The sequence below is a fragment of the Anolis sagrei genome, chromosome 2 (assembly GCF_037176765.1).
Source record: "Anolis sagrei isolate rAnoSag1 chromosome 2, rAnoSag1.mat, whole genome shotgun sequence".
NCBI classification, from domain to species: domain Eukaryota; kingdom Metazoa; phylum Chordata; class Lepidosauria; order Squamata; family Dactyloidae; genus Anolis; species Anolis sagrei.
This window is the reverse complement of record NC_090022.1, coordinates 169,174,620-169,201,324: the sequence shown is the minus strand read 5'-3', so window position 1 is coordinate 169,201,324 and position 26,705 is coordinate 169,174,620. Positions and strand designations below refer to the sequence as shown.

The window sequence follows — 26,705 nt, the reverse complement described above, 5'->3', positions numbered from 1 at the left end:
CCAGACACCTGAAGGGCCACCGATTGAAGATGCCTGCCTTAAAGATTTCATATGCCCAGGATTTATAGTATGGTGCCATGGCATTCAGGTTCAAACATCTCTTCAAACATGGTGCTCTATAGGCATGTTGTAGGATGGTTCTTAGTTTCGTAAAACAGTTTCAGACGTCTTTCAGGGAATATTTCTACATCAGCCATCTTATCTAAGGAGACGCTGTGTGCTACAATCAGTCTTCCGCATTTGCTGTTGTTTGCTGTTAGAAACATCAGTTTAAAAAGCAGAAAACCAAGAAGCAATATGCTTGAAATAATAGATTTTACTTGAGAGGACATCTCTTTAAAAATTTCTAGGTCTCCAGCACAACTCTGTGGTCATGGTCAACTTTTGTTGGAAGATGACCACAGGAATCACACTGGAGAACCTAGAGATTCCTAAAGAGGTTTTATGTCTAGGTCCTATAGACCTACATATATTGGGCTTACTGAAGGACTTAGATATTTCTAGAGGGAATGTTTTAATCAAAACCAAGTATAATAAAAAACCTGCAAATATGCAGGACCAACCGTGCATACTTTTCACCTAATTAGTAATCAGAGACCCATTACTCCTGAGACACACACATTTCTGTGTGTGTAACAAATAATAATAAACCATTCTTTGTTGTCTCATTTGGAGGGAGTGGAGGTGGCTTGAAATTTTTTTCCAGAATAAAAGAATGCTGTTGCCCTGGAGCCAACTGCAATTCTAAGCAATGAGAATGGTCCTTCCAAGAGGCAGAGAACAGAAGATACTGGTATTTTAGAGATTATTCTCATTTATGTTTTCATTTATGTTTATGTGGTTGAAGTTGGAGACTAGCACATACTAAAAAGTAAATGTCAATAAGAGGTACAGCAGTTTTCATGTTGTTGAACTGATCATAGTAAAATGACAAGAAGTGCTTCTCTGACAAGATAGTGAGACACTCAGAGGTTTGTTTATAACTCAAGCAGGAGTTGCTTGTGATGTTGATATCACCATGCCAGATAAGAGAATTGTCCTTTCAGGTGAATTGTCTCATTACCTGCAAGTGTCAGATCTATACAAGTTCATTAACTGGATATCTACTTGAAGCTGTTGATAGGAGCAACCATGCTGGAGTTTTGGAAACAATGGACCTGAACCACGGAGTGTCCCATAAGTAGACCTCGATGCAGGAGTTTCCTTTTCATCTTGAATTTGTTGCTGGTTTTGTAGCATCTCTGTATATTGCAACTGTATTTTCCTGAAAGCGAAACATGTGCCCTTGAGATGTGGAGCTTTCCATATATGAGTGCTGTCCCTTCTTCCAGTGTTTTCTTGAGATCAGATCAAAATTGTAAATGTTTCTTCCTCTCTTCATACTGATGGGTTTCACTGCGCAGATGGACTACAGACCAGATTTTACTTGTTGCTGTTAAAAGAAACAGTTTTGACCTGATTTTTATTTTAGTTGTCAATATATGGGTATGTCTGGATAATATACATTAGGGTAATGTATAAAATAATTTAATGGTCCATCTTAGCTATTTCTGGTTTACCAACTGCTACATATAGCCCTGGTTGTGGATACATGACAACCTGTCTTTCAAGACTATTGCTTTTTGGTTTTCCGCTTAGATTGCTCTATACATAAACATTGGTAAAATGGTGTTAATGTGTGCTTTCAGTGCAGTCTTGGTATATCTGTATTTCGTCTTATGCTTCCTTGCTTAACTTTGGTGATATTGCTCACTTTTATAGTCATGGGCCAGGTTGCCAAAACCATGAAGGAGCTTTAAGCGAAGGTCAATTCTTGCTTTTTCTTTTGGGCTTCTGCTGCAGCTAAGGCTAGAATCCTCTTAAACACATTTCTTAGATCTTGAGGCAATCTCTTCCACTTTGTGTTCTTCAAGATATCCTGTAATCTGTTCTTCTTTCCTCCATTTTCCTTCCCATTCCTTGATTTCCTCCAGGTTATACGACGTGGTTGGTTGACCATCAACAATATTAGCATCATGAAAGGTGGCTCTAAGGAGTACTGGTTCATCCTGACAGCAGAGAGTTTATCTTGGTACAAAGATGAAGAGGTGAGTGATTCATGTGTGGCCTATTGTTGTGTTGAACAGAGTGAATGCACTGCACAGTCTTAAGGTGAATCCTTGAAATTACATACATATTGGAATAATGTTATCTTAAGTACACCGTATTGCTTACATGTCAAAATTAACGCCTTGTTGATGGATTTTATAGCAACAGCTTGTCCTTGATGTATAGGTGTTCTGCCACTGATCTTCAGAAGAAATATGCTAACATCAAGACATCTTGTAGTACTTTTAATGTAGCATGAGCTTCTGTAACAAATGTTTACTTAATCATTTGCATGTTGTGGAGAGTATGTTACAAATACATAAAATACAATGGATTGGTGGGGGGGGGGGGGAGGAGGAGAAAACCATTCCCTTTCTACTTTATGATTCCCCTTGCTTCCACATCTGCCTATTAATTTCTCCTTTGTGTGCCATCTTCCTTCCATCTCATTTACTGCCTGTACTGGACAAACGCAGGGTTAGGTATTCATCTTTAATAGGTCTGGCAGAGATTGGTGGTTAGAGAGTTCAAAGAAGAAAGTTTCTGCTGCTCTCTCGCTCCCAATTTCAGAATCAGGTTCCAGTTGAAAAGGGCAAAATATAACCATCCAAACCCAGAGAAAAGTGTCTGCATGTTGGGAAATTGCATGTTGGGAAATTGCAAGGTCTGTGCCATGCAGTACTCAAGTCCTCACAGAATCATAGAATTGGAAGAAGCCACAAGGGCCATCCCAACCCCCTGCCATGCAGGAAAAGCACAATCAAAGCACCCCGACAGATGGCCATTCAACCCACATAATGTCCTGATTATCTTGGTAATAGACATTTTTCTGGGCTAAATAGAAAATGGCATTCTGTCACTTTTTTCTTGATTTAATTAAAATTAATTAAAATCCAGTCTAAAAGATATGTCATATATGTCACCCAGGAATGTCATATAGAAGAACTAAATAGAAGTAAGGTAGGTGATAATAAGAGAAGGAACCCCACAACAGCTGTATTCTATTTCTTGTATTTCTTGTTTTAAAACCTCACCTTTATGGGTTAAAAAAACAACCATTCTGTTTCACTTCCTGATTACAAAAAGGCCTTTCCAGGGCCAAAGACTTGGCAGAATTGCCCCCACATCCTCTAGACACAGGCCCATAGCCAGGATTTCGGTTCAGGGGGAGGGGGGGTCTGAGTTTGATTCGGGTGGGGGCTGAGTCTGAGAGAAAGAGGGTCTACCCTAGCAAACCTTTTGTATTGTTACCCCAATACCCCCATGCATATGGGATATATTGAGCATGGTGATCAGATCATGATATGAATAAACATAACAGTTGAAACAATGTACCAGTAAGGCCTTCTTGCGGACCACCATGAGAATTTCGGGGGGGGGGGGGGCTGAAGCCCCTCAAGCCCCCCCCCCCCCCTCCAGCTACATGCCTGTCTAGACAGTATTTGGGGACCAATAGAGTTCAATAAATTTTTGACCCTCAGTGATCCTAAACCTCACAAAAATGGTTGTGCAGGCTACATTCTCTCTACAGGCCATACTTTCTTTACCCCTGAGTTAAAGGAATTGAATTCATTATTCAGTCAAGTCATTCCTGGCCTAGAATTTATTTAGTGTTTCCAGATATTTTTGGGGTGATAGTTTGTGCAAATAGTATATCAGGTGCAATAACAGCCAGATAACCTTCTGTATAGGGGAATAGAATGGGAATATTTTTTGATCTGATGATGATGATTTTCCCCCCAGTAATGAGTCTCAAGGCAGCTAGCAACTTATTTAAGACTTCTGGCACCTTAGACGTTCCAAATTCAAATTTTATTTAGAGTTCTTGAGTAGGAGGGTTGTGTTTGTGCTTACTTTGTATAGCAAGTATGGTTTCACAGCCCAAAAGCCCAATTTGAGAAGTGCCTCAGCTATCCATATGCATTCTGTTTACATGAGTGATAAAAACAGAGAAGAAAACACATCCATACCTTAACTCTAGTCTTGTTGCAACGTTAATTATTTTAAGCTCTTCTACTTCTAAATACAGAGGGGTCCATTGTACCTCAGTGGATTTGCTTTTTAAAATAATACATTTGTAATATCAAGTTTCTTTGTTATAAAAATAACTTATGTGTTAGCAGAATTGCAGAAGTGGGCAAATTCCATTGGCTTCAATTTGAACTTAACATACGACTGTCATCAGAGAACAATCAAGAAAAATGTGTCTGAGTGTGCAATGACTACATAATTATCTTTGTGTGGTTCCAGAATACATACATGTATTCTCAATGTCTCTTTGAAATGATGGGGGGGGGCAGTTTGTTAAGTAGACAAACATAAATCACCCCCTATTACTTTTATATAGGCTATGCATGACAGCACTTAATTGCGAGAAACATGAAACTGGGGAGGAGAAACTAAGCAGTACCTGTAGTAGACAGGGGGGCATCAATAGCGGTATTTCCTGTAAGATGAATGGCATCTAAAGAAATATGATTTTTCAAAATTTGGAAAGCATGGAGGAGGGGCATCTGATATTAATACCTTTTCCAAATTGAAAGTCACTTTTGTTACATTAGGAACCTAGAATATATAATGTACAATACCTTTGTTTTGAGATTATATATATATATATTCATATTCAGTATATTAAAAGTACTATTTATTTAGAAAATAATTATCCATTACATTTATGTTTGAACCAATGGGGCTATGAAGTCCTGAATTGTAAGGATCACCCAACCTATGAAGAGCAAGCTCATCACAAGAAACACAGAAAAAACTATCAATATTAGTAATACAAAGAAAGTTGATTAATCTCTTCCAATCTTCAAGAGTGTCAGCGCAAATGTATTCCCCAGGAAGAGCTAAAAAAGGAAAATAATACCAGAAATTGCAGTAGTCGGTTACTGCGCATTGCTTTTTCTTTACATGTTTTTATCACTTATTGTTGTGTGCCTCCTTCTGCTTCTGTTAAGTATTCCTCTTGGGTAAGTGACAACAGGAGTGGTAGTTGGTGAGAAAGAGCAGGTTGATATGGAGATTGTATTGATGCATAGATAGGTACTGTGCTGCTTATGGAGTTGAGGGATATGTGTGTCTAAAACATGAGTTGCTTTATAAGGTGGCTGCAAGCCACATTCTGGCAAATCACTTGCAGCCCCCTTCCACTCTCCAACCACTGTAATTTGAGATTACATGTATAAATTGAATGAGGAATGCAAGTAGAGAGGTAGATGAACAAAGGTTGCAGTGTTTCCCTTATTTGAGGGAGGGGCTGTTTCTTCCTCACTATTCCTCCCTACCGATCATTTGTACTAGCAATGTTTCAGAGGTTCTCCTATTCTTTTGGAGCCTATGTGAGGTTTTGTAATGGATATTTCTGCCAGATTGATTGGTGAAGCCGCAGCATAGGGGTCTAGTGTGTCCATTGGGGGCCGGAGGGGGGGTCTTTCATGGTGGCTCCAGTCATCTACAAACGTGAACCAACATAGATAGCTTTTTGAGCACCCGACCAGAGGAATGCAGAACATGGAAGCACAAAAAATGCATAGGCTGTAATATTAATTTTAAATTATGATGAGGAAATCCCTTTTTCAGGATTATAGTAATCTAATGCATTTTTCTTTTGGCAATTTCCACCAGATTAGTATGAATTTCTCACTAGATCACCACTTCCACATGCATATAAATGTAAACATGTTTTACAGCCTCACACATTGTGCTCACACCAATCCTTTGGTCTTTCAGCCCCAATCCTGTTCTTCTTCCTCTGCAGGTTAAGGGAACATTGGAGCGGGGCTCAGTGGTATGTCAATCATGTGCCCGGAAATTCTAAACTTGTCATTTTGACTGCCAGCTGCTATGCTCTGAAGCTTAAGATTTTTTTGCAAGTCTTACGCATGTTTAACCCAACATCAAACCAACAAAGCTTGCTGGCTTGTGTGTCTCCTTGTGATAGAAGTACATTTCCCAGTACCAACCTCCTGTTTATTGACCTTGTGTCCCTAAAGCAAGAAAGTCAGTGTGATTTCAGTATTGGACTGGAACTCTGGGAGACCAGGGTTCAAATCCATGCTCAATGATGGAAACTCTCCCAAGTTTGCGTGGACAAATCACACTGTCTTTAAGTGGAAAAGCAATGGCAAATGTCCTCTGAATAAATCTTCTCAAGAAATCTCAGGATAGAGTTGTCATAATTCAGAGCTGGCTTGAAAACACACATCAGCCACCCTCTGCCACCCAAGAAACTTCTTGTCACCATCCTGTGCTGTAGAATACTGATTGTTTGCTTTTGAATTGCAATACCCAAAATGCACTGGGGAGGTTCTAGGAATTGTAGTCTAAAAATAACTTTTCCAGACTCTGGTTTGGAACTTCCATTTCTTCCATTTTGGGTGTCATTGCTTGCTTTTCACATTAGGGCTTGCCTTTTCTAAAATAGGTATGTACAGCTATTGGATTCTCTGGCCCAATGCGTGTCAGTGACTTATTTTACTGAGCTACTTCTATTTTCTCACCATGAACTTTTTTGGGAGACTTCCAGCTCTTTCCCACACCCCTGCCCAGTTGTGTGTTGAGTTACCATTTTACTTGGATTCTGTGCCACGTATAGGTCTTTCCTAGGAGGAGAGACCTTAATTTTCATTTGTCTGCATGCAAATTACCCTTGGGCCTGGGATTCTCTCCTGTCGGCCCCATGTCCAGTTCATCTATCCCGATAGGCAGCCTATCACAACTAACCCAGATAACCCTTTCTGACCCAAATAAACAAATAGCGGGAGTCATGGTGCAGTTAAGTGGACATGGCTCCCATGGCATTCTGAGCTTCAGTCTTCCCTCAACTGGAAAAGAACAATTAAAGCTGGAAAACCAATGGCAAGTGCATGAAGTTGTAAGCAAGCACAGTATGTGAGACTGTGGAACACATTTACTCCTTATGTGACACAGAAGTTAAAGTGGGCATCTTAACTTGTAACTTCTGTGTGTGTTTATGCATGAATAAAATTGTAAGCACTTAATTCTCTCTTTAAGTCAAAGATTTCTACATTATTTATGAATAGTATGCCTTCTGAGATATAGTAATAGCAACAAATGTGTTTTCATAAATGCAACTTCTAAAGCAGGGGTCCTCAAACTTTTTAAACAGAGGGCAGGTCACAGTCCCTCAAACTGCTGGAGGGCCGGATTATAATTTGAAAAAATAAATAAATGAATTCCTATGCACATACATATCTTATTTGTAGTGCAAAAACACTTAAACCAATACAATAATTAAAATGAAGAACAATTTTAACAAATATAAACTTATTAGTATTTCAATAGGAAGTGTGGGTCTACTTTTGGCTGATGAGATAGGATTGTTGTTTTGCTTTCAAGTCGTTTCAGACTTAGGTTGACCCTGAGTGAGGGCCGGGTAAATGACCTTGGAGGTCTGCATCCGGCCTTCGGGTCTTAGTTTGAGGACCCCTGTTCTAAAGTGTAGGGAGTCCTGACAGAGCTTATACAGCATAAGGATTTGATGATATTATTGCTGAAAAACTGAAATATTTCTACATTATTTAAACTATTTTAGATTAATCTCTCTCTGTTAAAGGAGTGGGTGCAACTAGTTAAAACTATAATTAAACTATAACTAAAATCATAAGGAAAGGCTAGAGTATTTTTCATCAGTGAAAGAGCACATTTATGAAATATATTTTGGAATGAGAGGAAGATAGGAATTAGTTTATAGTTTCACTTTATTTGAAATTTCATCAGAATATTAAAAACAATGTCAAGCAGTAGAATCATAGAATCATAGAATCAAAGAGTTGGAAGAGACCTCATGGGCCATCCAGTCCAACCCCCTGCCAAGAAGCAGGAATATTGCATTCTAGAAGAATGAGAGAACAGATTTCCAAAAGAGTTATTGGAACAAAATACATTTCACTGTGAAAAGGCAGACATGGCAAAGTACTTCCAACAAGCTGTTACCTAGTCTGGAACCACACAAAGAAAGTGCTCTCCTGTGGCCATCAAAGGAACATGAAGGAAGACGTCTAAAATAGAAAAATTATGAACTGCTAGAAAGATGTTACAGATGGTCTTGGAGAAGTGGGTATTGGTATGCCGTTAGATGATTTGCAAATGGTAATTACAACAAATAAATCAGTATTTTTGTTCCTTAAATTCATCTGTAAATTCAAGAACAGACAAATAAGCAAATTGCTTCCAAATATACCTGAACCAAAAAAAGACATTAGTGTTAACACTGAGCAACATTTGAGGAAAGTCTCCGGACTATGTTTAAGGGTTAATTAATTAAGGGTTGTGTGTGTGTGTGTGTGAGAGAGAGAGAGAGAGAACTACAGCACTTGGGAGGATGAGGAATTATTAATTTGGATGAAATATTGCATCTGTTTTGACAGCAAAGGTGATAGGTTATCCCTGTCCCTAATTTCTTCCTATTGTCTTTAGAGTGTTCCTATTAGCACACCAAATTGAAGTACAGTGGGGTCAGCCATATGTTTTAGTGCCAGATTGATATCAACTAGGTTTGTAAGTGTTAACAACCGTCAGGGACAATTTGAAAGTTGATGGAAATGTCATGTGACTAATTACTTAAAAATCACCCAAGTATTTCCCAGTGCTTCCTGTTAATTCGGAAGCAAATGGAAGCATTTTCCTGTTTCTTCCTGTTGACTTCCAACTAAACCTTTAGTGAGTTCAGCAGCCAGTAAACTGGTGGCAAATTATTTCATGAATTAAGTGAGGTGTTGGAGAAAGTGCCAGGAGCATGACAGACAAGAACTCTGGAACCAACTGAGTGGTCTTCCAATGGTTAGAGTTTGCCTGCATGCCGGCCTTCCCTGATCCTAGGTGCTGGAGATACGTTGTATAATTAGCAAGTAATTTTATGCCAGAGATTGTGTTTAGCTGTGGAACTGGTTCCAGCACTTTTGCCATATTTCCGGAAAGCCTAACCACCTCTGTTGTGGGAAGAATAGAGAAGAGCTGAAAAGTACGGTTTAACAGGACTCGGAATGAAAACAAGACTCGGAATGGATCCTTTGTTTTGTTTATGGAGATTTATTCTTTGACCTCCTTTTGTCACAGATATTAAGGTTTTTAAAAAGCCAAGGAATGAGGAGGTGGTAATTAATCTTTGTCCGCCAAACCATTTTGTCAGTCTGTAGTTGTTATTCTTAAGAATGAATTGTATTGTTCTGGTTTGGATACCGTTATTTTAAAATACATATACGCTGCCTTTTTGGACTATGTCCATTCAAGGCAGCAAAAAAAAAAGTCAGTATATTCCAAAAAAAATTTAAAAATCCAATATCCAAAACACTTCTGGTCTCAAGTAACAGTGCAACCCCCACCCCCCATAATATAATTTAGTGTGTCTTAACCCAATTTCTAAAGTTGCAGCAATAAAATTTTAAATAGCATGTTGAAAACCATAACAATTGAAAGGTATTCACACAGGTAGCTTTTCAAAGCCTTTTTGAATACTGTATCTTAGAAACCAGCAAACCTCAGACAGTATTGGTGTTTTCCAGGAATATTTTGCATCTCTAATCTGTCAACACTAAAGCATTGTGAGCCTAGGGAAGACTGAATGTTATAAAGCACACCTTATAGAGAGTTCATGACGCCATTTGTGAGTACATCCGCTTTTGGATAAGGTGCAAGGGGCCATTTTCTTGCATCTCATACTCAGTGTCAAGTTGGTAGATGTGGTTACTGCCACTAATTCCTTAGCCAAGGGGAGAGGGGAGATATTTTAGACTATGGAGATCTGCCTACTCTAGGCTCCTGAAAATAGGTGGGAAGTGGGTGCCCTCCATTTGAAAGACCGTCTTCCTTTTTTGTGACATCCCAGCCAAGCTGAGGCTAAATGCTTCCCCATGGTCTGTGTTGGCCTCTTCCTCCACCTCTGCCTCACCCAGTAAATGAGACCAGCAAGGAGCCCTCTTGGGGTTTAACACATGCCTGGTGGTGGGAGAAGAGAGATTTAGGATCTCAAGCTTTCTTTTAGCTCTAGATCAGGGTGGGGAAAGCTAGGTCTAAGCTGGCTTTCTAATTCCCTGTGTCCCAACCACCACCATTGAATTTGTAAAAGGTGTTACCTCCAAATGCTCCTCAATACTCTCTAGAGATATGTTAGACCCAGGGATTTTTTTTCCTTGTAGGAAGTATATTAGGAATTGATTTCCAGATCAGTTCTCAAAAAATTGCTGTGAGAAGGCATTTGGGGGCAAAAGGTTGACATAGAGGCTGAACAATGTGTTCCTCTGAGGTCTTTTTGGGGCCACCCCTAGTGTAGTAAGTGCCTTCTGGCAAGGAATACATGTGGATACCATTTCAGAATTACTAGTACGTGTTTGATAGAACTTGGTTCCAGCAATGATAGTTGAATTACTCGAGTGCAACACGTGTTCCTTGAACAGTTTTTATTCTTCCATCAAGGCATTCTCCTATCCACATAAAAGCACCCATAGAGTCACCCAAAGTAGCTGTATCTTTGTATATATCTCCCAAGCAGCTGCAAATGGGATCTCTAACGCTATGACTAAAAACTTTTACCCTAAAAAAAAAAAAAAAGAAAACTAGGAGGCACATTGAGTCAGTACAAATGTTTTCCTTCTTCCCTCGCCCGGTATCGTAGACAACCCAGAGATGGGGAGGCCTCTATTGGGGAGTGCTTGTCTGGAAGATGAGAGCCAGCAGGCCCAGTGTAAACATGGCACTTTCTTCAAGGGAAAATGAATTTACAAAACCAAGCTTCTGCTTGCACTAAATTTACGGGGGACACCCTACTTCCCTAGGAAATGATCCTTAAGCACAAATTCCTGGAATACATTGCATTAAGACTCCTGGTTCAGTTATCAAAGCTACCTGTATTTGGAAATTATATTATTTTTATTTATACCCTGCTTTTTCTCTCCACAAAGGAGTCTCAAAGTGGCTTGTCTGAATACCAAGTCATTGTCTGTGATTAGAAAAAAGGGACATAAGCCAGGCGCTTGCAATTAGCCAATTGTTTGTTACCAAATTAAGGATTTTGTTAATCTTGCAACTTGGCAAAAGCTGCTCTCCCCATCTCCTGCTACCCGAAGCAGAGGCAAAAACTTACCTGAAAGTCAAAGACCTTAGAAACGTTGCTCACCCAAACCCAGTCTAACCAATGTGCAGACTACTGTACACCTTTGTAGCTTCCTGAACAGGTAGTCTGAACACTGGGAAGGCGGGGCTGGTCCCCAGAAGACTCCTTTCTGTGCAGTCCTCTCCTGTTTTCCTTTCCTGGGTTTTGTAAGTGAAACTCTTCTGTGAAAAAATCATCTCGGCGTTGTCTGACGTGGCAACGTCTGCAGCTGAATCCAGTCTGGAAACTAGTTGGGGCCTTCAAGGAAATCACAGGCTGGGGTGGGGGGTGTGAGGTTTGTGGCCTCCGTACAAAGGAAACATAACTTTTGGGATTCTGTGAGTGCGTGCAGAAAAGGAGGGAGGGAGGGGACCAGCATCTGGAGCTATAAACAATTCCAGATGTGGGTTTTTCTGCAGAGGCAGCTCTGTGTGAGTCATGGGGAGGGGGCACTCACCAGCTTGGCCACAGCTTGTTAAGGAAAGCAGAGTTTTGTGGCCAGAAATGCTTTTAACATTTCCAAATCCGTTCTTCATACAGCACCCCCATCCACTCAATATCCTGTAGGAAACAGGCAACTGGTTTGCACAGGCAAAATTATCCACTAACTTTTGTACTCAGCCAGGAGAAAGTGTTGCATTTAATGGCAGTAAAAAGAGCCATTAGAAACGGTGAAAAAGTTCTGTTTTCACCTTTAAATCAAATTTCACCATGAACAGACTTCAATTTCTATGTACTGACTTCTTGTAGATACATTCTTTGTTTTATTTTTCTGCCTTTCTACCTTTCATTAAGGCAGTATCTAGCAGTCAAAAGATCTAAAAGTCTAGTGATTAGATCAGGGGTCCTCAAACTTTTTAAACCGAGGACCAGGTCACAGCCCTCAAACTGTTGGAGGACCGTATTATAATTTGAAAAAAAATGAGTGAATTCCTATTCTCTTATTTGTAGTGCACACAACACTTAAAAACAATACAATAATTAAAATGAAGAACAATTTTAACAAATATTAGCTTATTAGTATTTTAATGTGGGTTTGCTTTTGACTGATGAGGTAGGGTTGTTGTTGTTGTTGTTGTTGTGTGCTTTCAAGTCATTTCAGACTTAGGTTGACCCTGAGTGAGGGCTGGGTAAATGACCTTGGACGGCCGTATCTGGCCCCCGGGCCTTAGTTTGCGGACCCCTGGATTTGACTCTGGAAACCAGTATTTGAATCCCTACTTAGCCATGGTTGTCAGCTGTGTGTTCTTGGGCAGATCACTCACTCTCAGCCTCAGAGGAAGACAAAGAAAAACATCATCTGAACAAATTCTGCCAATTCTATGATAAGCTTTGCTTTGGGGTCTACATAAAGAAAAGATGATGTGAAGTCAGACAACAATGCCCGATTTTTGTTTAAAATGCAATAAAAGTTATTCAGGACTCTAAAAGTTAAAACCAGCAGCTTAAATTGAGCCTGGAAACAATCCGTAACCTTCCTCAGTTTCTGCAGTATTTTTCACCCAGTAATTTTAGAGAAATGTGGACCTTCTTTTCATTTCTGTCCCACTTATATTTGTGCTATTAATGTTTATTTTAACCAGATGTGAGAGGTTTCAAAAAGCCAGGACTTTGTCTACCAGGTATACATACTGCTAATGTAGCACTCAGTCCCCAAAGTAGCTGAGCTCACCTCTTTCATGGACCATGTGTTCAACTGCTAAACAAAGCCAGAATCATTCTTGCCTGATATTATGAGCTGGGAATTGGGGGTGGGGGAACTGAAGAAAATAAAAAGCTGGAATTTGTGGTGGAGCTCATAGGATTTTTGAATTCTAGGATATGTGGATAAAACTAAAGCATGGCAGTACATCACATGGCAGTGTAGCACATATAAGACCATGATGAGTGTGAAAAAAATTGCATGCGTAAGCATTGAATTAGGCTATCCAAACCTTGCTTATAAAGACTTGATGGTTGATAAGACTAGTATCATGGCCTTGCCAAATCAAAAACTCACAGAGGTTAGTTTAACTATTAAATGTGCTCTTGAATATAAAACAGATATTTAGGACAAGTTCATTTATCCCTGCTTTGTCCCCACAGGAGAAAGAAAAGAAATACATGCTGCCTCTGGACAACCTAAAAATCAGAGATGTGGAGAAAGGCTTCATGTCCAACAAACATGTCTTTGCCATCTTTAACACGGAACAACGGTAAGGAGTCATGGCATACATAGCAAGACAATGTGGACATGCCCTTGCTTTTGGGCCATTTGAGAACCTATTGTATTGTCTTCGCTCAGTTCATGTGGACAAACCTGAAGCTATGCTGGTTTCACAGAAAAATGTAAATACCTGAGGGAAAGATCTCAGGCAAACTAAGGCTCTCTAAGAGAGCAGAATCTCAGTGGAGATCAGAGCACATTCTGTACATGTTGAGCATCACTTATCTGGAATTCCAAAATCCAAAATTTCCCAAAATTCAAAATAATCCACATGGCTGGTTGGGACAGTGATATTTTTGCTTTTTGGTGACTCAGTGTGTACAACCCTTTTTTCATGCACAGTATTATTAAAGATCACTATATTTATATCTATAAATGTAGAGGGAACATAAATGATTTTTTTTCAGACTTGGGTTCCATCTCTGGTATCTCATTATGTACAGATACACTAATATAGGTATTCGAGAATGGACAGTCCCCCTCAATGGACTGTCACCTTGTCGTACCCACAGTCACCTACGTACCCACCGTCAGTACACCGAACTTGGAAGACAATCTTACTCGGTCAACAAGGAATCGCCTAAGAAGAAGAAGAGAAGATTCCAGAATCCAAAAATAAAGTCTGAAATCCAAAACACATCTGGTCTCAAGGTTTATGAATAAGGAATACTCAACCTGTATTGTGCCTAACTGTTCTAGTTACAGCAGTACAGCTTTCCTGACTGACTCAAATATTCCAACACCTGTATATTCCTGCAGTCTTAAATTTTCTTATGTCAAGAGAAATTAGTTAAAATTCCAAAACATTTAGTAAAATGGAAGAGCAAATCTACTTGACGTTCTTACTATTAGATTCTTACTGTATGATAGAGAATATTTATCACTGGTCCAGAGGCATATGCTATTCTCACCTATTTCCTTCACTCTCAATTTAGGAATGTGTATAAAGATCTGCGTCAGATTGAACTTGCCTGTGACTCCCAGGAAGATGTGGACAGCTGGAAGGCTTCCTTCCTTCGTGCTGGTGTTTACCCTGAGAAAGACCAAGTAAACATTCTCTTTCTCTTCATCAGTAGGGGAAGGGTGGGCAGAGTCTTTCATTCTGGCTCTTGGTGAATACCCAAAACACCACTAAGAGTCTGTGCTATGATAGGCAACATATCTTGAATGGGGTAGTCGACGTCTTGAGGTTGTATTAACATTTTCTTGGAGGAAGAGAGAGCAAGAAATGTCAGCTGTATCCTTCGGCCTTGTAATAACGATTTAGATGCATAAAGTTTAGCTTTAATAAGAGAGCAATATCTGTGGAATGACCAGCGTGGGACAAAGGACTCTTGTCTGCTGGAGCTAGGTGTGAATGTTTCAACAACAGAGAGGAAACAAACAACAGAGAGGAAACAAACAAGGACATCTAATTATCTCTCAACAAAAGTTTGCTCTAGGCACTGTCAGGCCATTATATGCTAATCAAGGTGGTCAGTTGAAACATTCACACCAAGCTCCAGCAGACAAGAGTCCTTTGTCTCACCCTGGTCATTCCACAGATATATAAACCCTTTTTCCTAGTTCCAACAGACCTCACTACCTCTGAGGGTGCTTACCATAGATGCAGGCGAAATGTCAGGAGAGAATGCCTCTAGACCATGGCCATATAGCCCGAAAAAAACCTACAACAACCCAGTTTTCCTTTGCTGTTTTGTTTCTCTGTGTATTATGTGGGGTTCTAAGCTGTCACAATCATCATGAGAAAAGCTGCAGCTAGATATTAATGAGGAATGATAGGCAGCAAATCTCTGATGCTTCAGTAACAGAATAATTTTGAAAAGGAAGCTGATTTCTTAAAGGGGAGGCTTGGAAATATCCCAGAAAAATATAGGAACTTACAAGCAGAAAAAAAAGTAGAATTGAATGAGGTCATTGTTTTTGAAGGCTCTGGCAACCTCAACTACTGGCCCCTTTGACTTCTTTGACACCTTCAGCCTTGATGTCCCAAACACAACCACCAGCTTGCGATAAAGTGATCTCTCCACGACTTGTTGGGACCAAAGGCCAAGAAACCCGAGTCCAAGGGGACTTGTAGTCTCCCAGACAATTCCCCCAGCACTCTATGAGGACTGAAGTTGCCAACATTGCAAAGAAGAAACACAAGAAAAAGAAGAATCAAGAGCACCGGGATAAATCTGTGACCCCAACAGAGTCTGTGACATCTGCACAACACACAGCGGGGTCTCCACAACCCTCACTCTCCTCTCCCTTTGGGATTGAGGATGCAAACTGCAACACCAGTTCCACTTGTTGAGCTTCTGCCTTGGCCAGGACCTGAACCCTCCTCAAATAGTGAGATTCATGACATGCTTCTGGTGCCAGCTAGGCTAGTAATGGTGACCAGTATCTATCTATCCATCTAGACTGACATGGCCTCAGTTATTGTACCCCTCTCTGCAGATCTTTGCCCTCTCAATCTGTTAGCCACTCAGTATCGAGAGATGCTTCTCTGCATGGTCGTAGGTATCACTTAACCATGAGTTGAATGCACCGTTGCTTCCACTTGATTTCCTGCTTGTGGACCTCATAGCCTTCCCATTTGTGGATCGCATAGCCTTTGACAGCATGGCTACTAGTAGCCTGTCTTCATGATATGTGTCACCACCTTCGAGGATGATATTATGATGATCACTACCCACTATATCATCACTTTGAAGTTGTGCTAAACCCCTTTGTTGATACCAGGACTGCTCACGTGGCGCCTACAAATCTTTTATTCTGATTGAGGAGAAGTACCCTGCAGAGTCATCTGCAGCAGCTCTCCGCCAGCTTGTTAGCATGCCCCAGCCATGGTACCATCTGACCCTTTCATATGAGTTTCTTCCCACGCTGACACAGTTTGGCAATCTCAGTTCATCTACTCCGATATAATAATAGACACTGCACAGTCTCAAACTTTACAGAAAATCCAAACTGCTCCAGGGGATCAAGAACAGAAAAGGCTTGATAGATATATTCATCTGCGTTTCTCATAGCAAAAATGTTGAACTATGCTGCCTGCATGGGCGCATATTAAAAATGTTTGTGGGAGAATTTAATACCTTACATCAGGTGTCTCCCAAATGAGAATCAGAAACCAGCTTCTGTCCTGATCACCAAATACAGTTGGCTTAATACACGACTGCTCCGATCAACTCCAGAATGCCATAACCATGCACCTCCACGCTTGACAGAGATCTTTGGGCCTCTCCGCTTCTGCTAGGTCCATTATTGAGGATCTTCCATTTGAGGAGACGGATCTCTTCAATGCAGACAGCAACTCAAAGCTAAAACATATGCACAAAATGCATGCTACTCCACAGAAGTTTGAGTTTTCTTCTCAGCTGCAGTCAGCTGAGATACTTTTTTTTTTGTTGTGTCAGGAGCGACTTGAGAAACTGCAAGTTGCTTCTGGTGTGAAAGAATTGGCCGCCTGCAAGGACGTTGCCCAGGGGACGAATTGATGTTTTTATCATCCTTGTGGGAGGCTTCTCTCATGTCCCTGCATGAGGAGCTGGAGCTGATAGAGGGAGCTCATCCGCCTCTCCCCGGATTTGAACCTGTGCCACCGGGGGCTCCAGCTGAGAGACTGCAGTCGTATTGGTACTTATCTACCTATCGATGACATCTGAGCCTGCTTTCTCTGACCCCTTGATTGAAATGTTTTGACGAGGGTACAAAAATATCTATATCCTTGCCTGGAGCCTTGTTTTGTCCCAGTTGTCAAGAAACCCATTTGAGCCTGTGGTGTCATGTGACCTCTGCCTCTTGTCATGGAAGATAGTGTTTTTGGTGGCAGTAAGATAAGCTAGGCAAGCCAGTAAGCCTTGTGTTCTTTGGATAGACGAGTCCTACCAAGTGGTACTTCATCCAAACATTTTGTTCCACCCAATAGTTGCTTCAATATTTCACTTCAATCAGGACACTGTCTTATCTGCTTTCTTTCAAAACCAGTCTTCAGACTTCACAATGAAGCTGCACTATTTTAATGTCAGTTGCATCCTGACATTTTATGTGGACAGAACTGAAACCCATAGACAATCACAGAGACTATTGTGTTACTCTCAGAATGGACTGTATCCTCTAAACCAGGGGTCCTCAAACTTTTTAAACAGAGGGCCAGAACACAGTCCCTCAAACTGTTGGAGGACTGGATTATAATTTGAAAAAACCATGAATGAATTGCTACGCACGCTGCAAATATCTTATTTGTAGAGCAAAAACACTTTAAAACAGTGGTTCTCATCCTGGGGCCCCCAGATGTTTTTGGTCTTCAACTCCTATAAATCCTAACAGCTGGTAAACTGGCTGGGATTTCTGGGAGTTGTAGGCCAAAAACATATAGGGACCCCAGGTTGAGAACCACTTCTTTAAAATAATACAGTAATTAAAATGAAGAACAATTTTAACAAATATAAACTTGTCGGTATTTCAGTGGGAAGTGTGGGCCTGGTTTGGCTGATGAGATAGGGTTGTTGTTATTGTTGTTGTTGTTGTGTGCTTTCAAGTCATTTCAGACTTATGTTGACCCTGAGTGAGGGCCAAGTAAATGACCTTGGAGGGCCGTATCTGGCCCCCGGGCCTTAGTTTGAGGACCCCTGCTCTAACCATTTGTAAAAATGGGTGGCTGTAACTATTTATTTGTCTTCATATTGACTGGTAGGCGCCCCCTAGGGGCATGCATAGTCATTCCACATGTGCACTGGTGGCATATGCTCTCTCCTTGAAAGGAGTTCTCCTGAATGTCATATGTAGGGCTGCTACTTTGGTGACATCCCTCATCTTCTTTCCCACTACAGAGTGGACACAAGGTCTGAGTGAGATACTGCTTTTGTGACACACAGTAAAGGATATATATCCTTTATTGTGTGTCATGACACACAATAAAGTTCTGTGAATTGCATAAACGGGTGATTAAAAAGCCACCCCCTAAAGGTAGTGGCTTTTTAATCACCCGTTTATGCAATTCACAGAACCTCAAAAAAGGACAGGTTGCTTATCTGTAATTGTGTTTCTTTGAGTTGTCATCTCTCTTGGGGTTCTGGCACTCTAGTGACTTTGGCTGCTGTTTGGCCTCCATGGAACTGGGGTTTTGGTAGGACCCTCCTATTTATATCAGTGGGGGAGAGTGGGTGGGGCTTCTGCCAAAATGGCTACTACCACACTTCGTTCATTTCACTGTAACTTTAATTTATAATCCAAAACGTATTGCACCACAAATTACCTTCCTATGGGCCATTGCATAATACAGTCCCTTTGCACACTGAAGGAGTTGGCTCGCCAAGTGTGCCCAAAGGCCGCCTTTGAATATATATATAGATATAGAAATATACATAACGCCACAGGTGGTTGGTTTGTGTTTTGATTTTTTTACAGGAAGAGAAAGTGCATTAGTTGCGGCGATGAATGAATATACACACCTCATTCTTGCTCTAGGGAAGCTTCCCAAAGTTTCAATACTGTTGCTTAGCAATATGCAGTTTCCTATATTACACTGCTTTTTGAACAGTATGTAAGCGTTGCTAAATCCCTGCAGTTTGTAGGTGCAGAGGTTGTTGTTGTTTTGGTTATTCAGTTAGAAAATGAGCCATTTAGCTTCAGAGTTAGTACTCAAAACTGTTTTCAAAACAGAGTTAGAATAAGTAACCTCTTGGTCTACGACTGGCAAATTTGTGGGAGTGGTAGCCCAAGTCTTTGTCCGAACTCTGGTTCAAAATTGAATGTAATCGTGCCCGTCGGGTTAAGAGTGGCAACACAAATGAGCAGTCTTGCTTGAGCGAAACTGATTTGAACATATGTTTGCAAAAATCAGGTCAGCAGTCCTCCCATTCATTCATTCCTTTGGGGAACTTTAATTTGAAAATTAAAGAAGGAAAGCTTTAATTATCATTCCAACAGTATCTTTTATTTTTCCTCTGAGCAGGTAGAGAATGAGGAAGGGGCTCAGGAGAACACCTTTTCCATGGATCCTCAGCTGGAGCGACAAGTGGAAACTATCCGCAATCTTGTTGACTCCTATGTTGGTATCATCAACAAGTCTATCCGGGACCTGATGCCAAAGACAATAATGCACCTAATGATAAACAATGTGCGTATTGAGGTGTTTTTGTTCCCTTACAGAAGTGAAGCAGAGTGTTCCACCCACAACTAACATTGTCCATCAGTTTCAGCCTTATCTTTTAGCTACTGTCTTTGTATTTCAAGCAATTTCTAGCTGACAGTAATTCTTATGTTTCTACGACTTTTCTGAAATCCTGTGCATATCCCCACCAGAATGTGCAAGACTGGTTAGACTGAGTTCCCTGGAGATTAGGAAACACAAAGTAGTTTTGCATCCCATTTGTCACATTTGGTGCTCCTAATGTCTTTTTATTGTAATATGCTATCAATTTAGGATGCCAAGAGTGAACACTTCAGAATATACACACATACACCTGGCCTTAGCAGTGAATTCTCTGATTTGCTTGAATCCATTCCCCAAGCCTTACAAGCTTCAGCATGCTGCCTCAAGATCTGAATGAGAAATTCTCAAACTGAAGCAGAGATGTGACATACAGCACTCTTTTGCAAGCTCTGAAGACTCCCCCATCCACCCCACCCCTTCTACCTCTGACTTATCTCAATTCTGATGGGTGGAATTGGTCAGAATGATTCTCCTGGAAGCTTCCAGGAGTTGTACAAACCTTTGAAGGTTCTCAAATTTCCTCCCTCCTTAGTTTTTGGCTACCTATCAGCCATGTTTCAGATAATGTGGCCCTGTGACATTATCAGTAGTATCAATGGGCCTCCAATTCCACCTGACCAGACATTTCCTTCATCTGCTAATGAATTCATCAAACTCCTAACATAGTACTGTTTATATGACACATAAGTAAAACTCGGCTCTTTGTAAAGACATTTTGCTAAAAGTTTTAATAGGCATGGAATGTGTGGATTTTTTTTTTGTTTGCATAGGTTTTAAAGATATTTTGTAGTGTTGCTGACTTTCTTTTCCCCCTCAAGTTTTTTTTCCAGGAAAATAGGTGTCATACATGTGTCTTGTTTATGTTCATGAAAACATGTTTTTGTGTTGCCTTCAAACCATTTCCACCTTATAATGATTCTAAGACAACCCTAAAGTGAGCCTATCAAAGGTCTGGAGAACAAGCCCTATGAGTAGCGGCTTAAGGAGCTGGGCATGTTTAGCCTGAAGAAGAGAAGGCTGAGAGGAGATATGATAGCCATGTATAAATATGTGAGAGGAAGCCACAGGGAGGAGGGAGCAAGCTTGTTTTCTGCTTCCTTGGAGACTAGGACGCGGAACAATGGCTTCAAACTACAAGAGAGGAGATTCCATCTGAACATGAGGAAGAACTTCCTGACTGTGAGAGCCGTTCAGCAGTGGAACTCTCTGCCCCGGAGAGTGGTGGAGGCTCCTTCTTTGGAAGCTTTTAAACAGAGGCTGGATGGCCATCTGTCAGGGGTGATTTGAATGCAATATTCCTGCTTCTTGGCAGGGGGTTGGACTGGATGGCCCAGGAGGTCTCTTCCAACTCTTTGATTCTATGATTCTATCATGAGGTGTTGTTAATTCTGCTCCTGAGACTTTTTCATGACAATATTTTCACCAAGTTGAGCCAAAAATGTTTTAATATTCCATTTGAAATAGTTCTACATAGCAGGTAACTTTTTTCAGAATTCTTAATTAAAAGGAACTGCCACAAAATGTGAAGGAATTTTGCTTCAGTATTTCCCCCTGTCAAAGTTAAAAATCTGAGTTAAATATTACCCATACATCACTTTTATTTGTTTAAAAATAATCCTTGGAAGAGGTTGAATTATAATTAGTAAATGAATGATATATACATATCCTGCATGTTAATCCAAAGTCACAGTCTATGGTGACTCTCATTCATAAAAATCCAGTGCTGATCATAGAATCATAGAGTTGGAAGAGGCCTCATGGGCCATCCAGTCCAACCCCATGCCAAGAAGCAGAAATATTGCACTCAAAGCACCCCTGATAGATGGCCATCCAGCCAGAAGCCAATCAGAAATTCCAAGTAGAGTAGATTCATTATATCAATAGGATTTTTCACACATGTTAATTCATCAATGAGGCATAGATTCAGTGAATTTTCTCTACTTGAGACTGGAACACAATTTCAGTCATCACATCTGATCCAGTGCATGCAGAAAACATTGTCTCTTTTGTGTGATTTGCCTTCCTCCATCCCCACAGACCAAGGATTTCATCCACTCGGAACTGCTGGCCTACCTGTACTCCTCCGCAGACCAAAACAGCTTGATGGAGGAGTCTGCGGACCAGGCCCAACGCAGGGATGACATGTTGCGAATGTACCATGCCCTGAAGGAAGCCTTACACATAATTGGAGACATCAGTACCAGCACGGTTTCCACACCAGTCCCTCCTCCTGTGGATGACACATGGCTCCAGGCAGCGGGTAGTGGGCATAGGTGAGTTGCAGTGAATTGTTAATCTGGATCTGAGGTAAATATTAGTTGAGTTGTGGGGGGAACCAGCAAGGCCAGAAGGTGCAAGGGTCAAATCAAAGTGAAAATGACATGGGCAGAAACTTCTTTTTCGCAGACCTGCAGCAAGGTATTTGGAGACTAAATTAGACCATTGCTTCTTAAACTGTGGGTCCCAACCCTTAACTCAATGTTGGAGACACAAAACTTTTTCTCTGAGTATGACCCTAGTGACTGTTTTAGATATTTCCACAGATCTGTTAGCAACAACATACAGTGTTTACAGTGGACTCTGCAAAAAATGCATCAGCTCTACGTCATAGAAAGAAAAAACAGTCTGTTTAGCAAGCCTTGGAAATGCGGATTTGTTACCAGTAAATGTTTGATTTTTATATCTAATTTATATATTTATATATGTATGTACCTGGAGTCATGTAAACATTTCCCAATTGGAAAGGGGTTGCACATGGAACGTTTCAGAAGCTTTTCATTAAAACAACACCCCATACCATTTCAGCACTGAATGATCTAGGTCAGTGGTTCTCAACCAGGGGGGTCTCCTGGCCATTTGGGAGGAGTTACGAGGCCACCTCGTGCGGGCCAAGCAAGGGCTCCTTCGCGCAAGGCCTGGCCTTGTACAAAGCCCACCTTGCCTGCCTCGCACTCTAGTCATCCAGCGAGGGCGCGGGGCAGGCGAGGGGTCCTCCGCACGAGGCCTGACCTCGCGCAAAGCCAGCCTTGCTTGCGTTGCGCTCTTGACATCCGAGAGCGTGAGGCAGGCGAGATTGGGGGTCACCACAACATGGTTGAGGGTTACCACAACATGAGGAACCATATTTAGGGGTCCAGGTGTTAGAAAGGTTGAGAACTACTGATCTAGGTTGAGTTTCTTGGTAGTTTTTAAATTCTTCAATTCAATAGGATTTTTAGATCACATTGATTGGCTCTGGAAACAGTGGCACACAGTTTACATTTTGGCATTGGACTTCTGGCTGAGTTTATGATCCTGCTATTTTAACCCGTAGCAGCCTGTTTTATTTATTCTGATTGTCCTCCTTCCTTTCTTTTGCAGCCCAACGCCACAACGCAGGCCGGCGTCTACTGTGCTTCCACCAGGGAGACCTCCAGCTGTGAGGGGCCCCATGCCAGGCCCTCCCTTGCTCCCTGTACTGTCATCAGGCCCTTCCTCTTTTGTGGCACCACCCATTCCTTCACGCCCTGGGCCTCAGAGTGCATTTGTGGCTAATAATGACCCCTTTGCAGCCCCTCCTCAGATCCCTTCGCGGCCAGCGCGCGTTCCACCCGGCGTCCCTCCAGGCGTGCCCAGGTAGAGGCCAGTTCAGGTTCCTCACTTTCCACAGCATTCCTCTTGGCTTTGCAAAGCGCCAGGAAACACCATGTCAGTTGACCTCCAAACTTACGTGTCTTTCTTATCTTTTTTTCTGTATAACAATGTCCCCATTAGAAATAGAGGGTAATATAAGAGAATTCAGAACTGAAAACTGGGGAACAGCATATGCAACATGTATTTGGTGCAGCTTCATTAGAATAGGCAGAATATATTTAAAGAGAATTAGATGTAACATTCTACATTTTTGTTCACCGCTCTTGAAGTACCACCCTTTACAAACAGCAGATTCTTTTTTTAGAGAGAAATCATTTTCAGGCTAGAGAAAAAATATCTCCATTTCAAAAGTTATTAGAACTTAGTACGGGGTACCGTAGGAATTATTTCTAAATTCAGAGACATCAGTGCCAGAAAAATGGATTAGCAAAAAGAAAAAGAAAACGTGAATATGCCGAGTGTAGTTTTTAGTTGCCTAGGTGTTACAACTTTCATTTTAAATATGTGTCTCTTAGGTCTGCAGAAAGAAGCTGAAAATATGTAGGAAAAGGCTGGTGATATCCAAGAAGCCAAGGATGTGGTCAAGCACAGGGCCTCCGTGTGCTTTGTACTTCTCCATGATGAAAAGAAATTATGTGAATAGGCAACCAGCCTGCAGATTCATTCTGGCTAATAGCTGTTCCAGGAATTTGATGTTAGCTAAACTTTTTGTAGTTATTGTAAAGTGCCCCAATGCTCCCTCATATGTTTTTTTAGCTGCCATGTTTACCATACTGTCTAATCAGCACAGAAATATTTTGTCATGACTCCTGTGAAGCTGTTTTCCTAGTTCTTCAGCTTCATGCCATTCAGACTGCAGTTTCCATCATTTTGGCCAAATGTAGTCATCCTGGCTGGGGAGAACATGAACTGCAGTCTAGTAGTCATCATAGTGATAGTAGTAGTATTATATAATAATAATAATAATAATAATAATAATAATAATAATAGTAATAATAAATTAGTTACCTATCTCTCCTTACAGCCTGAGGCATTGGAAGGTTGCAAATTGAGCAAGTCTGCCATGGTTCATCCTATCAGAATGTTAGCAGGGGGCCAAAATTTGTTCTGGAAGCCTTCTCATATGTAGGACAAAGAGGGACCACCATTCTGCACAAATGTGAAGAAGGTGCAGAATATGGCAGAGAAGTCATAAAATGTAGTTCTCTGTGAATTACAGCTTTCAGAGTTGCAATATAAGTTTCTAATTGTTGTGATGCCGAGGTATCTTTAAAAAATATGTGTTCAGCATCCATTGAATTATCAGTATGTGGTTGCTGATAAAGTGTTCCAGTCATCAGGCACTGGATTTTAACATTAGTTGCTGGTCTCAGCTGAAATAGCTCTGTTGACCCTTAGATAGCCATTTGCATAAAATCAGCAGAATAGGTTACCCCAGTTAATTTAAAACAGACCTATGCAAATGTATGTAATATAGTGGGGATTTTTTTTTCTTCAAAATTCAAATTACCATTTTGCAAAGGTGAGGTTGGCCCCCTACTTTGGCGAGGGAGTCTTTTGAAAATATATTTGAAAAATATATCTTTGACCACTCAAACTATATTTAAAACACACAAAAAGATACCTGTACTGGCAAGGTGGCTGGGCCTAGCCTTGCACACGTTACATCACATATTCACTTGTTCAACAGTGAAGGGGATGAAGAGGGAGCGCAGGGAGGGAGGATGCATGCATGGGATGAATTGACCACGAGATGGGATGGCATTAGTATATGGGTACCGCTGTAAGAGTAACTGCTGCAGCCTCTTCCCACTGCCACCCTGACCCAGCTCTTTGTTCCTTCCCTCTCCCCATCCCTTGCCCTCAATCCTCCCTAGAAACCTGTGCATCATCAGCCTTCCTTCTTACACTTCCCTGACTGCCACCCAAGTTAGCAACTGTGCAAGGGAGTGCACACACAATCTCCTTCCTTGTGTTTCCCCCTCTCATCCCCTTTCCCCTCACCCTCCTAAGCAAGTAAATGGGATCATGTTCATGGCCAGGCCCAGCCATACAATCAGTTTGATTTCCCTCCACGGACCAAATATTTGCCTGATAACTAAATCTAACTTAACACAGCTCAACCTAGACACTAGTGTTATCAATGACCCCTTTAAGATGGCATAGGGCACCAGTGGAGGTGTAGCAAAAAATCTGTGAATCATCAAACCCATGAAGGTTAAAGCCACAAATATGGCTGCATTTCTTAATTAACTTGTGTGATTTGTGCCCTACTCTTGAGAATATTGATTGCAGCAGACCTTTGTAAGATTCACCTATTCACATGACAATGGGGGAAAGCAGGATGAGAGTTTGAACACAACTCTCAGTGTGTGTTGCTGTAGGTTTTTTCGGGCTAAATGGCCATGTTCTAGAGGCATCCTCTCCTGACGTTTCGCCTGCATCTATGGCAAGCATCCTCGGAGTTAGTGAGGTCTGTTGGAACTAGGAAAAAGGGTGTATATATCTGTGGAATGACCAGGGTGGGACAAAGGACTCCTGTCTGTTGGAGCTAGGTGTGAATGTTTCAACTGACCACCTAGGTTAGCATTTGATGGCCTGGCGGTGCCTGGGGCAATCCTTTGTTGAGAGGTGATTAGATGTCCCAGATTGTTTCCTCTCTTTTGCTGTTGTAATTTTAGAGTTTTTAATACTGGTAACCAGATTTTGTTCATTTTCATGGTTTCCTCCTTTCTGTTGAAATTGTCCACATGCTTGTGGATTTCAATGGCTTTTCTGTGCAGCCTGACATGGTGGTTGTTAGAGTGGTCCAGCATTTCTGTGTTCTCAAATAATATGCTGTGTCCAGGTTGGTTCATCAGGTATTCTTGTTATGGCTGACTTCTCTGGTTGAAGTAGTCTGCAGTGCCTTTCATGTTCCTTGATTTGTGTTTGGGCAATGCAGCGTTTGGTTGTCCCTATGTAGCCTTGTCCACAGCTGCTCTACAGGCTCTACAGGCCAATGGATACTCCACTCCATCAGAAGAGCTGCAAAACCGAGAACAAGCCACGAGAGTCAAGACAAAGATCCACCCAGAGGAAAGGTGTTCTTGCCATACATCAAGGGAACCACTGACTGCATAGGGAAGCTGATGAGGAAACATACAGACTATCTACAGACCCACCAAGAAAATCCAACAAATGTTACGTTCAGCAAAGGACAAGAGGGATCCTCTCACTTCTGCAGGAGTCAACCGTGTACCATGCAGCTGTGGACAAGTCACATAGGGACCACCAAACGCAGAGCCCAAATCCATTTTCCTCGTTCCAACAGACCTCACTACCCCTGAGGATGCTTGCCATAAATGCAGGCAAAACATCAGGAGAGGATGCCTCTAGAACATGGCCATATAGCCCGAAAAAACCTACAACAACTCAGTGATTCCGGCCACGAAAGCCTTCGACAACTCTGTGTTTTT

At 41.3% G+C, this 26,705-nt stretch overlaps 1 protein-coding gene across 5 annotated transcripts in view; it reads left to right on the top strand.

Moving 5' to 3' along the window:
• The window catches only part of DNM2 (dynamin 2), a 91,644-nt gene that overhangs the window by 62,141 nt on the left and 2,798 nt on the right, over positions 1-26,705 (top strand). For 4 of the 5 annotated variants that reach the window (XM_060763481.2, XM_060763480.2, XM_060763479.2 and 1 more), the window contains 6 exons: positions 1,974-2,087; positions 13,286-13,395; positions 14,342-14,453; positions 19,354-19,518; positions 21,652-21,887; positions 22,975-23,229. In XM_060763481.2, coding sequence (XP_060619464.2) covers positions 1,974-2,087; positions 13,286-13,395; positions 14,342-14,453; positions 19,354-19,518; positions 21,652-21,887; positions 22,975-23,229 — 992 coding nt within the window. Of the gene's footprint in view, positions 1-1,973; positions 2,088-13,285; positions 13,396-14,341; positions 14,454-19,353; positions 19,519-21,651; positions 21,888-22,974; positions 23,302-26,705 lie in introns of all 5 variants that reach the window. The other variant, XR_010909266.1, reaches the window with a different exon arrangement.